At 57.5% G+C, this 14755-nt stretch overlaps 1 protein-coding gene across 2 annotated transcripts in view; it reads left to right on the top strand.

Annotated features, from left to right (window-relative positions):
- The window catches only part of Tbc1d22a (TBC1 domain family, member 22A), a 299373-nt gene extending 294453 nt beyond the window's left edge, over positions 1 to 4920 (top strand). For both annotated transcript variants that reach the window (XM_013025776.1, XM_013025777.1), the window contains one exon: positions 3147 to 4920. In XM_013025776.1, the coding sequence (XP_012881230.1) occupies positions 3147 to 3275 (129 nt within the window). In that variant the 3' untranslated portion in view covers positions 3276 to 4920. The remainder of the gene's footprint in view (positions 1 to 3146) is intronic.
- Positions 4921 to 14755: the final 9835 nt, after the last annotated feature.

The raw sequence follows: 14755 nt of genomic DNA on the forward strand, positions 1-14755 counted from the left end.
CCTGTGATCGTCCTGCCTGTGTCTCTGCTGTGCAAGCTCCCGAAGCTCCCGAGAGGAGACCCTGAGCGGGACCCAGACCCCCGCAACTCCTTTGTCATGGCACCCACGGACACAGTGGCCACTGTCTGTCCGTGGTGTGAGGAGCGAGCGCTGTGCTGGTAGCCCCGAAATGCTTGGGGCTCTTTAGAGAAATAAACCCTTCGGCAGGAAACTGCTAAAACCATCAACGCCATTTGCTCTTTAGCATTAGAAATCTCACCTCTTGGAACCCACGCAGGCTAGGTCCAACGAGAAGGATGGTGTCGTCCTTAGCAGCCCTGCTCAGTGCCTAACCTTTGCCCTGAGTCCCACCCATCATTCACACACCAGCACTTGTGGGAAGTGAGCGTGGGCTGCCTTACACCACGCCAGGGAGGCCCTGGTGGGGCCGCCCCGCCCTTGCTGTGCCCACGGATAGAAAGGAGACGGCTCTGAGCCACTCCGTCCCAGGGCCGGGTGCCGCCTGGTGCCCAGGGACTCCCGCAGCCCCCTCCAGCATGTCTGTCCACCTGGGGCAGGGTCTGAGTCTGGAGCTCGGCATTGTGCAGGGCAGGGTCTGAGTCCCGAGCTGAACATTGTGCATCTAGACTTCGTCTGGTGATCATGCCGTGTGGTCTGACTGAGGACCACATGTGTGTGGGGAGGCTGTTGGGACCAGCTCCGTCAGTCCCACAGTGGGCCTTCCTCATGGGTCCAGCGGAAGGGCTCCCAGAGCGAGGCGAGTCGGGGGGCAGCGTGTGGCAGCACCCTGCGCTGTCGCCCTGGCTTTGTGGAAGCAGAGGTGTCCACAGGGGGTGGGCAGAGGATGACAGAGATGGAGGGCTTGGTGAGCTTTCAGCGTGGTGGGCAGTAATCTTCCTTCAAGTCTCAGCGGCCTGTGGGTTGGGAGGCACAGCACCGCCCGGCAGAGCCGTCTGGCCTGGCTGTCTGGGTGCGCCTGGGTTGGGCAGAGCCGCACTGGTGAGCCACAGCCCCCGTCACGCTGCCAGCGCTGGCTGCGTGAGTTGCGGCCCCGGCCCCGGCGTGGGGTGCTAATGCAGACCAGCTCACCGTTAACAAATGTGCCATGTTTCCCAGCCACGAGCCACGGCGGCCTAGCGCACAAACACGACAGGCCTTTTTAAAGAAGAAGTCTGTATTTAAGGATGTATTTGTCAGTGTTCTTTGCCTGCCGTAAAGGTCACCCGGATAGATTTTTCCTTCTTTAGCATTGCAGGCTGTGAAGAGCCGGGCATTTCTATTCTCCCTCCATCCAGTGAACCTGGGGACTAAATTAGATTCTGAAATTGAGTGTGCAGTGCGGTCGGTAAGTTACCATAATGGGAGGGTATTGCTTCTCACCTTGCAAGTAGCGAGGTCATGATAATATGAAGCGAAGTGGATTAAAAATAAAACCAAAGGTATTTATTTATGACCTGCTCAGAATTGGATTGGCATCCGTGTAAGTTGCATCTAATGGTGAAAGACAGCGGATTGATGTTGATGCGTCCCCGAGGACAGATTGCCAGTGAAATTTGCTCTGTGAATTCAATTTAAAGGCCCAGAGAAAGTATCCAAAATGCAAAGGAACTGGAATCGAGGAACGGGGGGTTGGGGGTTGGGGGAATGCACATTAAAACGGCCATTAGGGGAGCGTGTGGCTCCGGTCCGCGCTGGGCTGCTGTCAGCTCCACGCCTGTGTCCTGGGCCGGCCGGCCCTGCACAGGCAGAGGGAGCGAGCTCAGGGAGCCCAGCTGTGTACGGCAGAGCCAGCGCCTCTGGGCCCACCGCGCCGACCGCACAGGGTCCCGCCCGCGTGGCGGGCGGAGGTCAGGCGCCATCTTGGGCCACACCATTTGAGGCTGGCAGCCCAAACAGCCTGAGCCAACCGTCCTCGGTCACATGAGTCAGCACCAGCCCGACAGCCGCTTCTGGACGGGAAGGGAAGCAGGAGTGGGCAGCCCGTGTCCGACATTGCCCCACGGGGCCCAGGGAGCACGGAGCACCCCCTGGAAACGCAGCTGGCTTTGGGAGCGGACGCCTGGCCCTGGGCCGGCCCCGTCCAGTCCCCGCTCGTCGTCTGAGCCTCTGTGTGGGAAGCTGTTTGGGCCCCGGGGCCCTTTGAGCAAAGCCCTCTTGCAGAGCCCTCGAGGCGTTGCAGTCCCCCAAGACCCACGCTGCCTTGGTAACGTTGCCGGGTGCCCCCGATGTAGGCCAAGGTCTCATGGGAGGGCCGGGCTGCTGGCACCGCGGTGCCGGGCCCACCTGAGTCCCCCGGTGCCCTGCGGCCCCGGGACCCTGTGCTTTTCCTTCCCAGCACCTGCCGCTTGGCATTTGCCATGTGACCATCAGCAGCATCTGCCCCAGCCTCCACGCCTGAGTTCCGGAGACATCTCTGTGTGTCCCTGGGGAGGAGGCCGCCTGGGCCATGGCCCAGCCCAGCCTGGAGCTGCCGGCCGCAGGAGGGGCACCCCACTGCAGACCTCCTCTTTCCTGTGGGTGGGGGGCTGCGTGAGGGGCAGTGATGGGCTGCTGCCCATTGTGTACCTAGCACACGACCGGGGCGGGTTCCTCGTGACTGGTGAACACGTCTGGCCCCTTGGGTCCCAGATGTCAGGAAGCTCCTGTGGTACAGCCCCACCCAGTGGGCTTGAAGCCCCTGCCAGGAGGCAGAGGAGGAGGAAGAGGAGGAGGAGGAAGAGGATAGAAGGAGGAAGGAGAAGGAGGAGGCAGAGGAGGAGGAGGAGGAGGGAGGATGTTTAACCATCTCCAGCTCCTCCTGTGGTCTCTTGCTCACAGGGGCCCCTCGGCTGCTGCCTGCTGGGCTGGGAGAGTCACCGAGGGAAGTTTATGGGCCTGAGCATCACCACTCCCAAAGAGGTCCAGGCCAGAACAGCTCACTTGTAGCCAGATTTGAGAGGCTCCATGGCCTGGGGGTACTGATGCCCCCCCCCCCGAGCAATACCAGGAGCTTGATAACTGGCTCATAACAATGGACCACTGGGTCTGCCTGGGGCCCTGGGCTCTGCCAGGGCTGCAGCAAGCGAGGGCCAGCCACCCTGCACCCTCCCAGGGCTCTGCTCCCGCGGGCCCTGCGGCCCTCCGCTGACACCCCTCTCTCTCTGCAGGAGCTGCTGCTCTTCCTTCAGAACCTGCCCACCGCTCACTGGAATGATGAGGACATCAGCCTGTTGCTGGCTGAGGCCTACCGCCTCAAGTTTGCATTCGCAGATGCCCCGAATCACTACAAGAAGTGAGGCTGGGCTTGCAGCCATGGCCTCACGCCCAGGGCGGTGCCCCCTCCCTGCCCGGCCAGGCGGAGGCCCCTCCGTGCTGGTCCTGGGCTGGGCACAGCCTTGCAGGGCAGTCCCACCCTGCTGGCAGCCTGCTAGAATGGGCCCCGGCTTGGCCCAGGGCTGGGGGGATGGGCAGCCTCAGTTTTCTGAGATACCAAAGACAGCCAGGAAGGGCCTCAGTTCTGGGGCCCCACTTGGGCCAGGAGTCTCCCTCACCCTGTCTCGGTGCATCCTTGCCAAATGCTTATCCCCTGGGCCTCTGCCCAGGGGCGGCGGACCGGCAGATCCTGCAGGAGAGGCCTGCTGTCCGTGCCAGGCGGGCTAGCCATCCAGGCCTACTCTGAAATGCAAAACTATGCTGTTGCGTGGAAGAATAAAACAGACAAAATGCTGAGCAAGGTGTTGCAGTCAGCTGGGGTCTCTGTGTGCACAGAGCCTCTGGTAGCCAGCCGAGGCCTGGGCAGAGCTGGCTGGAAGCAGGTGTCAGGAGAGGGGTCCTGAGGAGATGGGGGACAGAGGCCGGAGGCCAAGCAAAGCCTGTCACAGTTGCCTTACTTTTCATTTCTAGTCACCCCGCTCCCGGCACTTGATGGTCTCAGTCCAATGACCCACTGGGGAGGGGCTGTCCTGAGGGCCCCAAGATGGCCACCAGCAGTGTGGGTGTAGCGCTCTGAGGCCCTGCCCTCCGTGGGGGCCCCACGTGGCTGCTTGGGCCTCCAGGAGAGAAGAGCAGCTGGGGACGCACATCAACCAGGAGCTGCCTCTTCGCCTCTGTGTTGATTGGCTCCCGGGCACACTGGGGCTGGATTTGCTGCTCCCAGGTCTTCAGTCATGCCTCCTGCATGCTCTCCCGGTGTCACAGGATGCCTGGCCCGGGTGACAGGATCACCCTGTGGAGCCATCGGGCCACCTGTGAGGTGAGGCATTAGGCCTAGCCCCTCAAGGCGCCTGCTCTCAGAGACCCATTGTGGCCCTGTTCTCACATCTGTCCCTCCTTTTGGAGCTGATGCAGCCCCTGCCCAGGTTCCAGGACATTTCCCAGAGGCCATGGGATATGTAGGGCGTGTGATATATGTGTATTCTGGCTTCTGGTAAAATAATTTTGGGCCTTTGTGTATAGCATGGAATTCACACAGCATACGGTGCAAGTGCCCTGCTCTCCCAGGTCACCTCAGTGACCTACCCGATCACCCCCAGCCAGAATGAGGGGGCTCCTCAGACCAGCTCCAAGTGGGCTTCCTGCCCATCCAGTCCTTCCTGGAGTTAAGGGGGTCCACTTATAAATAAAATCAACCCTGTGGCTCTGTGCTCAGATGTCCCTACTTGTCTAGCCAAGATCAGCCCTGGGAATGCCCCCTTCCATAGTTCTGATTGTTCTGTGCAGCCAGAGTTTAGGGGACACTAAAGCTGACCTCTCGAGCCAGTTCATCTTCCAAAGGGGCCGGGCCCATGAGGTTTTGTCCTGCGTGTTTTCATGTGTGCACTGTGAGGCCGGATGCGAGGGATGCTGACAGCCCTGGTGTAAGCAGGTGTCCCCAGTGGGGCAGCGTGTGTGTCTGGAATGTGACGTGCCAGAAACATGGAATAAAGATGCTTAACAAGCCCACAGCCTTGGCTCATGACTCTTCAAGAGCGGGGCCCCCACCCGGTCCTGCACCCTCTGCTGACCAGCTAGTGCCAGGCGGGCCTGCTGGGCCAAGCTCTGTATTGGGCAAAAAGCACAGTGAGTGACACCGGTGGGACCTCAGGAAGTAAAGGAGTACTTGTGCAAGTGGTGCCGAGAAGCCACTTGCCCGACTAGGGGACAGAATGCAGACTTGGCTCTCATTTCCTCAAACCCAAACTTGACACTGAAGCACCGGCCAAGGCCCAGACCAGCTCCTCCAATGACCCTCTGCCAGGCTCTGAGGAGAGGCCCCTCCCTATCTTATCACATCTGTCCCTTGCTTTATGACAGGTCTGTGTGTTACTGGGCTCTGCAGTCTGGCAATTCCTCTGTACCCTTGGGAATCAGGACTTGCTTGCCCTGCCAACAGTCCTAGACGTACATACCAATGTGTGTGTATGTGCGCGCGTGCACGTGCGCACATACAAACTCGTGTGCACACACACATACCCACCCCTTCCCAGCTCCAGTTTCTCAGAGAGCCTTTGAGACTCTCGCTATCTATCTGGGACCCTGCATCTGTGCCTCCACTGGGACCCTCTCATGGCAGCATGTGCTGTCTACTGCCTGGATGTGGACTGTGGCTCCATCCCTGCCAGTGGGCTGGTGACTCCACTAGGGAGAAGCTGTTCACCTCTCTTGTCCCCATAACCAAGTATAGAACTAAGCTGGGAGAGCTGTGTGCCTGGCTGGGGAGCCCAGGATCTGTGCTGGCCACACTGACATGTGTGGACACTCCTCAGAGCCACCAGGTATATGACTCCAGGCACCTCATCCTGTGTGCCCCAGAGAAGAGACCCAGCCTGCTGTCCCTGCTACTGCCTATGAAAGGCCAGAGTCGATCCCATGGGGAAGCCTGATCCTGGCATGGGCAGTGTGTTGAGGAGGGATGGGGCCTGGCACATGTAAGGTGAGACAATTTATGGATGGTAGTCACCCATGCATCTGAGAAAACCTGGTTCTTTTGGACATGAGGATTCACTGCAAAGACACAGGCCTGCCAGCCACTGCCCAACCTGTGCTAACAGCCTCATGCCAGCTCGGGGATACCCATGGGTCTATCGCAGGGGTGCTGTCCTGGGGAGTTCACTGAAGAGGTAACTTGAGATGCAGCCCCTCTCCCCAGCTTCCCCGTTCCTGCAGTCCTGTGCTGGCCCTCCCTTCCCTCACTGCAGCCCCTGCTTCTCTCCCATGCAGCACATGCCTGCTGGATGTGGTCTGCTTCAGTCTACCTCGCTTGTCTTTCCAGGCCCATCCTGTAGTCCCTGCATGGAGGGTCGGCAGCAAGGGCTGGCAGAAAACCACTCACATGGTGGTTTGTGCACAATGACAGTCCATCACATCAACAAATTGAGACTGATTACAAAAAGCCTGCCATCAAAGGAAAGTCCAGGAGCGGTTAGCTTCACAGCTGGGTCCTCCCAGATGTGTAATAACACTCATCCTCAAACTTACAAAACATCCAAGAGGAGGCCAGTATTAAATTACCCTGATATAAAAATAAAACACGAACATTACAAGAAAATAAAATCACAGGCCCTATGCTCCATGAATGTTAGATGTGTAAAAATTCTTGACAAAATAGCACACTAAACTCACAACAGTTTTTTCCTCATAATCCTGTTGCATCTATCCCCGGAATGCAAGGATGGTTCAATCTAAGCACATCAATAAACATAACACACCTAGTTAATGAAATGAGCCACAGGTTATGTCATATGCGGAAAAATGGCTTGGGAATTCAACATTCTTTCAGGTTTAAAACACAACTCTGACCAAGTTAGACATAGAAGGAATGACCTATGCACAGTGCAGGCCCATATGAGAAGCCCATGGCCATGACTGCCCACCAATGGAAACCTGACACTTTTGCCAAGACATGGAACACAAGCCCCACTCTCACCTCTTCTGTTAGCACAGCATGGCAGGTCCATGGGGACCTGCCAGGGCCGGGAAAAGCAAGTGGCATTTCAATTCTTTAGGAAGAACTTAAATTGCTCCTATTTGCTGATGATATCAAAGATTCTTCCAAGTGAAAAGAGAAACCGTTAGAGATGGAAGACAGAGCCAGTAAAATTACAGGATACAAACCAGCACACAGATCAGTGTGGTATGAACCAGCACATGGACTGACATGCCAGCACATGGATCACCATGTATGCTTAGAACACATTATGCAAGAAAGGTGTCAATGTTTACAGTGTGGCAAAGCCGTTTACATGGCTAAAATAATAAATACAAAATAAAAGCCTAAAATATTTAGTGGTAAATTTAACTGAGGTCATAAAAGTTCTGTACATAAAAGCCATAAAGTAGTAAAGAAGTTGAAGATGCAAATGGATAGCCCATGTTCATGGATTAGGATTGACATTAAAATACCAATACTGCTTACAGTATTCTATACATTCAGAATCCCAAATACCATATCTAATGAAAATGATGGGGGGAGTCCTAAAATCCATGAATTCATATAGTGCACACATACACTATACACACACACACACACACACACACACACACACACACACACACCGGTTAGCAATACCAATTATAAGCAAAAGACAGGCACCACTCTACATGATTTCAAGCTTTGCATAAAGCTATAGTAATTTTAAAATGAATCCATGCATATAAGCCTCATTATTGTTTTAGACCAAGAAGTACAGATCCAGACAAACGAATATGTAAAAAATGAATAAATTAAAACAATGCCCCCAAATACGTGGAATAACAATAGAGGGCTCTTGGTAGCGGAGGGTGCAGGGCTTCTCAACGTGATGCCTGTGGCAGGAGCTGCAGAGGCAGACTGACAAGCGCCTGTAGGATGTGACCCCACACACTGCCACGACCACGCGCTGGACCCCACAGGAGAGGCGGAGAGGAGCTGCTGACCACATGCTGGACCCCACACGAGAAGCGGAGAGGAGCAGTTGACCATGGCCACACGCTGGACTCCACACGGGAGGCGGAGAGGAGCTGCTGACCACATGCTGGACTCCACACGGGAGGCAGAGAGGAGCCGCTGACCACGTGCTGGACTCCACACGAGAGGTGGAGAGCAACTGACCACGACCACACGCTGGACTCCACACGAGAGGCGGAGAGGAGCCGCTGACCACGCGCTGGACCCCACACGAGAGGCGGAGAGGAGCCGCTGACCATGGCTACATGCTGGACCCCACATGAGAGGCGGAGAGGAGCCGCTGACCACGCGCTGGACTCCACACGAGAGGTGGAGAGGAGCTGCTGACCACGCGCTGGACTCCACACGAGAGGTGGAGAGGAGCTGCTGACTACGACCTACCACGTGCTGGACTCCACACGAGAGGAGGAGAGCAGCTGCAGGAGCAGACTTCCCACCTGGGAGGCTCTGCCCAGAGTCCTTGGGAAGCAGTAAAAATGGGCTTCCCACAGCCTAACCTCGGGCCACATATGTGAAGAGTGTTTAGATGGCAGAGGCCAATGTTCCCTTTCATTCTCCCTCTCCCTCTCTGTCTCTGTCTCTGTCTCTCTGTCTCTCTCTCTGTGTATATTCCTGAACAGTTTGCTAGAATCTCTTCTTTTACTTTAAAACTGTGACTTATAACACAACAGATTTATTTTTGGGGGTGGTTGTGATAGATCCTGAGCCTTTGGAGGCTTATCTCTGGGCAGACTCTGATGTAACCACAGAAGCCCTCATTCTGCCCCGCTAGGGAAGCAGAACCTATCAGCTACCAAACACACTTCCCTTTTGCCTATTTTAAAACTTATCAAAATGAACTACATAACTTGTGGGCAGGGATGGGAGAGGGAGATGGGAGGGAGGGAGACTAGAGGAAGGGGTGACATTGTCCAAAAGGAAATGGACTCATTACCTGATGTATGACATGGTAACAACACTGTACACCACCTCAATCAGAACAATACAATTATAGAAAAACCAGAACGGTTACCATGCCAGTGGAGCTGTGGGCTGTGTGGAGTTGGGCTGTCACGGGCCTGCGCCCTGTCTCCTGGCGGGCACGTGGCCCTGGTGCTGTTTGGCGCTCACTTACAAGTGGACTGCAGGGCCACACGGCGTGTGTCTGTCACGTTAACAGAAGGTGACAAGCTTTCCAGAGTTGTGTGTCCTGCAGGGTGTGTGATTTTTGTCTCTGCCTCCTACCGTGCAGACCGGAGGTAAACCTGGACCTGGGGTAGCTCAGGGTGCTGTGTTCCTCCCCCTCCTGCAGCCCTGGGGTGCTGTGCCCCCCCACAGCCCCAGGGTGCCGTGTCCCCGCCTGCAGCCTCGGGGTGCTGCCATATCTGCCTCCTGCTTGCTGCAGCCTGATGGTGAGAGACCTCTTAGGACAGCTCATTATGCGGAAAGAAGCGTCTCCTATCATTAGAGCCCGTCACAACATGATTTCAATGGGTGTGTAATATTCAGCTGCATGGATTAGCATAATTCATTTATTCCCTTATTATACACCATTCTCTCTCTCTCCCCCTCCCTCCCTCCCTCCATCCCTCCCTCTCTTTCTCTCTCTGTCTCTGTCTCCTGTTGCAAACTCGGCTGTGGTAAATATCAATGTTTCTGAATATTTTTTCATATAGATGTTTAGTACTGATACTTAGTTACTGTTGGTGGGTGGCTGAGATGTTTAGTACTGATTCTTAGTTACTGTTGCTGGTGCCTGAGATGTTTAGTACTGATACTGGTGCTGGAGTGAGCAAGATCACCACAGCCCCACAGCAGCAAAGGGCAGAGCTGCTCATCTGGCTTACTTCAGGATGTCTTAGAAAATAGATGTTTATGACATTTGTAAAAAAAAAAAAAAAGTTTAAGGATGGAGGCAGGTGCCAGTGGCTCAGGCCTGTTATCTTAACTCCTTGAGAGGCTGGGGGAGGGGGCGGGCCATGGTTCTAGGCCAGCCTAGACAGAACAGTTTGTAAGTGCGAACCCATAGCAGCTGCAGTGGCACACGCCTGTCATTCAAGCCACTTGGGAGGCTGAGATCGGGAAGACTGCGGTTCCAAGATATGACTCCATCTCCACCGAGGAGAGCCGGCAGCGTGGCCTGGGATCCCTGCACCTACACAGGGTGCAGAGAAGAGGGGAAGGAGGAGAGTGTTCAGCCAACCCTCCGAGTCACGGGCCCGCCAGTGCCCGGGCCTGGGCACAGGTAAGCAAAACAAAGCATGCAGAGGAAGGGCATGGGCAAGGCCGGAAGGACAACGCAGGGTGACTAGAGGCTTTAGCTCTGCGTTTTATCTCTTTATAAATATAAGGCCCATCATTTGCCTTGGTGTATCTTCTAAATAATTACACTAAAATATGAATGTATTCATTATAACAAACTTATGCAAGATTTTATCCTCATCACAGCTATTTCAGATATAACCCGAGAATAAGGTTAAGCCTGGGCTGTAGACAGGAGCATGTATATTATTCATCTTCTTTCCTGCAATTTTCAGACTTTTTTTTTAAAGAGAAGCCTTGCTATGGGAGCTGGTGACTTATGCCTGTAATTCTAGATATTCAGGAGGCTGAGATCTAGAGGACCACAGTTCAAAGCCAACCTGAGCACAAAGTTCACTAGACTCCATCAAAAAGCCAGGTTGGAGGTGTGGCTCAAGTGAAGAGCAGAGCACCAGCTGAGCACACCAGCTGAGTGACAGTCCTGCATTCAAGCCCTGGTAGGAGCCTCGTCATGCTGTGGGAGGGCAGCTGGGGGGTGGGAGGCTGGGGGGCCGGGGTGGGGGCGGCGGGCTGGCCGCTGACTTGGCTGGGCAAGGTGTCCGGCCATGGAGGAACTGTACTTTCTACTTCTTGTCCACATTTGCGTCTGGGTCGTGTGGGAGACAAAGACCCCCGGGTCTGTCCATGCTCTCATCCCCTCTGATCAGGGGGACGGATGCCGGTCAGGGCAGCACAGGCCCCGGGGTGGATGCCTGTCAGCCTGGAAGAGCAGAGGCCGGCCTGGGGGGAAGCACCCAGTCCAGCACAGCCGCCCAGCAGCGTGGCCCCTCCCTCCCTTCCCCCACCCCGGCTTCCTCCCTCTCTCCGTCTTTCACCTCGCTTCCTCTTCTTCAGAGCCTCACCATTGCCTGCCGTGACCACACTTACCAGAGTGAAGCCTCCGACTCCAAGAAGCGGCTGTGCCTTGTCCACTCCCTTTCCAGCTTCTGGAACCAGGGCCCACCGAGGGAGGCCCAGGCTGGCCTGCTCTCTACACCCAGGTCCCCACCAAACGCCCCCTGTCGCCACCATCAAGGGTAAAGCCAGCTTCTGTTTCCCTGACACTGGGAGGGAGAGATTTGCCCCAGCAAGGAGCTGCAGCTGGCTCGCGGGTTGTGGTGGCGGGTCCGTCGCTCCGCTGGCCGGCATTTATTGAGCATTGCTATCTTGCAGGTTGTGGCGGGTGGAGTGGATGTTGGGGGAGGCACTAGAGTGGGTTCTGGAATTCCGCTCTGTGGGCAGGGTGGACACCGGAGGCTACCCATCAGCCTGAGGACCTCAGCCATCCCGGCCACCGGAGACCCCAGGAATGGACGGGGGCGCCTGGCCCCGCTCCTCCGCCGCTCTCCAGGCCAGAGCGTCTTAGTCTCTCACGGGGTGACGGTGGGAGAATGCGTGTGCGGGTAGCGGACCCAGCTGACCCGGCTATTAAAAATAATTGGGCCCCCACAACATGGAGACAGAAAGCGTTCACCTTTGGTTTCTGGGAAATGTGACTAATCCTCATGTTGCCATAGGAACCAAGATGCATTGCTAGCTTCACTCAGGTAGTGAGTTCTCTACATCCGGTGCGGTCCCCTGGTGGTGCCTCCAGAGACGCAGATGGGGTATGAGGAGGGAGGGAAGGCCTCGTCAGGGACACATGCGCCCTCCTGGCACTGGGCTTTCCTCTAGGCCTGGGCAGTGCCCCAGGGCCCGGACAGCACCGAGGTGGGACGTGGGCCCTCGACCCAGGAGGCATGAGCTCCGTCTCCACGCCGTCCCACACCTCCCCTCGCTGGGCGTGGTTTGTTCCCCAGCCCTGCAGGGTCTGGGCTGTACCATCTGCCATGCTTAAGAAGGGGGAGGGGTCTGGGGGCTCTGGTGCTCAGGACCTCCCTTCCCATCCTCCCTCCCCCCTCCCCAGCCCTGGGAGCCAGGTTCCCACCTCATCTGACCCATCCTGGCCTTCTCAGTGGACCTGCCTGGGATGGAGATGCCAGGCAGTGCCGTGGCCTGCAGTCCCCCTGGCTGACTTCAATGATGGGCCCGGGCCTGGCTGCAGCTGGGGGCTCTGGGGCTTGAGGCTGAGCACTTCCCGGACCAGGATGGCCATGGGGTCTTGGGCGGGGCTGGCTGGACCCTGCCGCCGTCCACCAGCTTCCTGCTCCAGCGTCCACCCCTCCCAGAACCCATGCACCCCTCAGCACCCCTGCTCCCGTGCTGGCCCACACAGCCCCCACATCCCAGGATGCTGTGGCCATTCGGAGGCCTCCGCCTTTGCCAGGCTCGTCCTCCAGTTTAGAATCCGTCTGGAAGATCTGTGTCCTTTGGATGGCCACAAGCGCTGTCCCGTCACAACTTCTAAGAGCCAGAGCGCATCCATGCATCGAGCCCCAGGCTGCCCTGCCCAGCCTCCCCCCCAGTCACGGGGCATGCCTGCTACCTGGCCTCCCCTGCCTGCAGCGGCCTGGGGGGAGACCGCAGGTCAGGGCTGCCGTGGCCAGCCCTGGTGTGGCCAGTGTCCCCCGATCCACGGCTCCCTCACTCCTGTGGTCACAGGACACTTGGGGTGGGGGAGCTGGTCACTGGCCCCCTGAGTGGAGCAGCTCCCCAGGGCCCCCAGTGGGGGAACCAAGGACTTCCAGCAGCCCCTGCTCCCTGCCGGGTCCCTCCTCGCCCCCACCCCAGGGGCCACTGCTGGCTTTTGGTCCAGCTTCAAGTGAGTTGCCTAGAAATGGCTCTGGCATGGGCATGCATTGACAGGAAGAAGGAACGGTGAGTCACCGCCATCTTCACAACGTTGAAAGGTTCCATTTCCACAGGAGAGGCAGCTCAGAAGGTAGAAGCACGCACCCGTGAATGTATGGGGCGCGAATCCTGGGGTGTGGCCGAGTGCAGGGGGAGTGGGAAGCCTGGACCTGTGGGGTCTGAGGTTCACTCCCCTCCAGTCCGTCTGTGTCCAAAATCTCCACGAAGCCTTTCTACCCCAGGCAGGAGAGGCCTTGGAGAAGGCAGGGCAAGTCCCACTGGACGCCCAGGCCCTGCCTGCATGGGTCCCGTGGCCTCGGGGATCCTCGGCCTCCGGGGTCTGTGCACAGCACCCCTGCCACTGGAGGGGGTCCTGCTCTGGGCCCTGGGTGCAGGCCATGCGCGCAGCACCCCCGGGCAGGGCCTCCCGCCCTCCCTCCACAGTGAGGCACCCGGAGAGCCTGTGACGCAGTGTGGTCTGCGATGGCTGCCGGCTCCGCTGCCCGGCCCTGCACTCCATTTTCCAGTTGGGAAGCGGTGGCACAGCTGCCCGGCCATCCCCAAGCCCCAGAGGGAACGAGGGAGGGGCTGGGATCCAGACCCAGGTCTAACCCACAGGCTCCAAACCTGGCCCTCAGGACAGTGCTGCAAGAGGGGCCTCCCACCGTCCCCTTTGAACAAAAAGACAGCGAGGGCCGGGCATAGTGGCACATGCCTGGAATCCCAGCTCCTCTGGAGGCTGAGGTAGGAGGATTACAAGTTTAAGACCAGCTTAGGCAAATTTGCATATTCTGATCTCAAAGAAATGGGGCCTGGGGGTCTTGCTCTCGTGGTGGGGGATGCTTGCCTTGCAAGCGGGAGGGCGGCTTGGGCTCCCATTTTCAAAATTGATGGCTGGAAGGGCTTCCAGTGACACTCAGGGTCACCCAGAGCTGCCAGAGGACTGTGGGAGGGGAGAGGCCCTTGGTGTGCCCTTGGGGGGGAGGGGCTAGACCTCAGTGGTCCCCAGAGCTCAGCGGGGCAGAGCCTGGAGGTCGTGGTGCCTGAAAGATTTCCATCGATTTCCCAAATTAATGTCTCCGCTCTCTACGTCTTGGGAGCCGTAATGAAGTGTCAGCAGTAACAGGGACAAAACGGATGAATGAAATGTCTTTTACAGTGTCATTACACCTCAATAATAAGATTTACTTGTCAACTTAAACTGCAATAATGTAATAATTTACTTGGTGACCCGATGAGGCCATGTGGCCCAGGTTCTGGGGGTGTGATTACCCCAGGAAGGTCGCTCCCTTCCCCTTCGTCCCACCACCTCCGCCTGGTGGCTTGGCTCAGGAGCCCGCCCTGCTCCTGGGGGGCCGGAGGTGGGGCCAGGATTCATTCATCCATTTGCCCGCCCCTGGACACCCCGTGCCTGGAAGCCGTGGAAGGCCATGGCCACCCACGGGCTGGAGCTCCTGAGCCGCAGGCTGGTAAAGGGGCTGCGGCAGGTGCCCGAAGCTGTGGGGCCTCACTGTCACCAGCCCTGGCTGTCCCTGCCCCTGGAACCCGGGGACACAGCAGTGGCCCTGGCCCGGGTGCCGGCTTCAGAGGCCCGAGGCGGCTCAGGCCTTGCTTCTGCTGAGGACCTTGCGGCCTTTACCTCTGGGACGTGGGTCTTGGCCCCTCCTCTGAGAAGTGGGGCGTGCCCGGCCTGTGTCAGCCGTGGGACACTGAGACCACGACAAGGCTGGGCTGGTGGGGGTTTGGTCACCGTCCTGGCCAGGTGGCCTGATGACCGGTGTCTCCTGACTCCCAGGTAGAGAGAGCAGAGCTGGGTGGTACTGGGGGTCAGGGCATGGCGGG

Source organism: Dipodomys ordii, unplaced genomic scaffold (assembly GCF_000151885.1).
Source record: "Dipodomys ordii isolate 6190 unplaced genomic scaffold, Dord_2.0 Scaffold87, whole genome shotgun sequence".
Classification (NCBI taxonomy): domain Eukaryota; kingdom Metazoa; phylum Chordata; class Mammalia; order Rodentia; family Heteromyidae; genus Dipodomys; species Dipodomys ordii.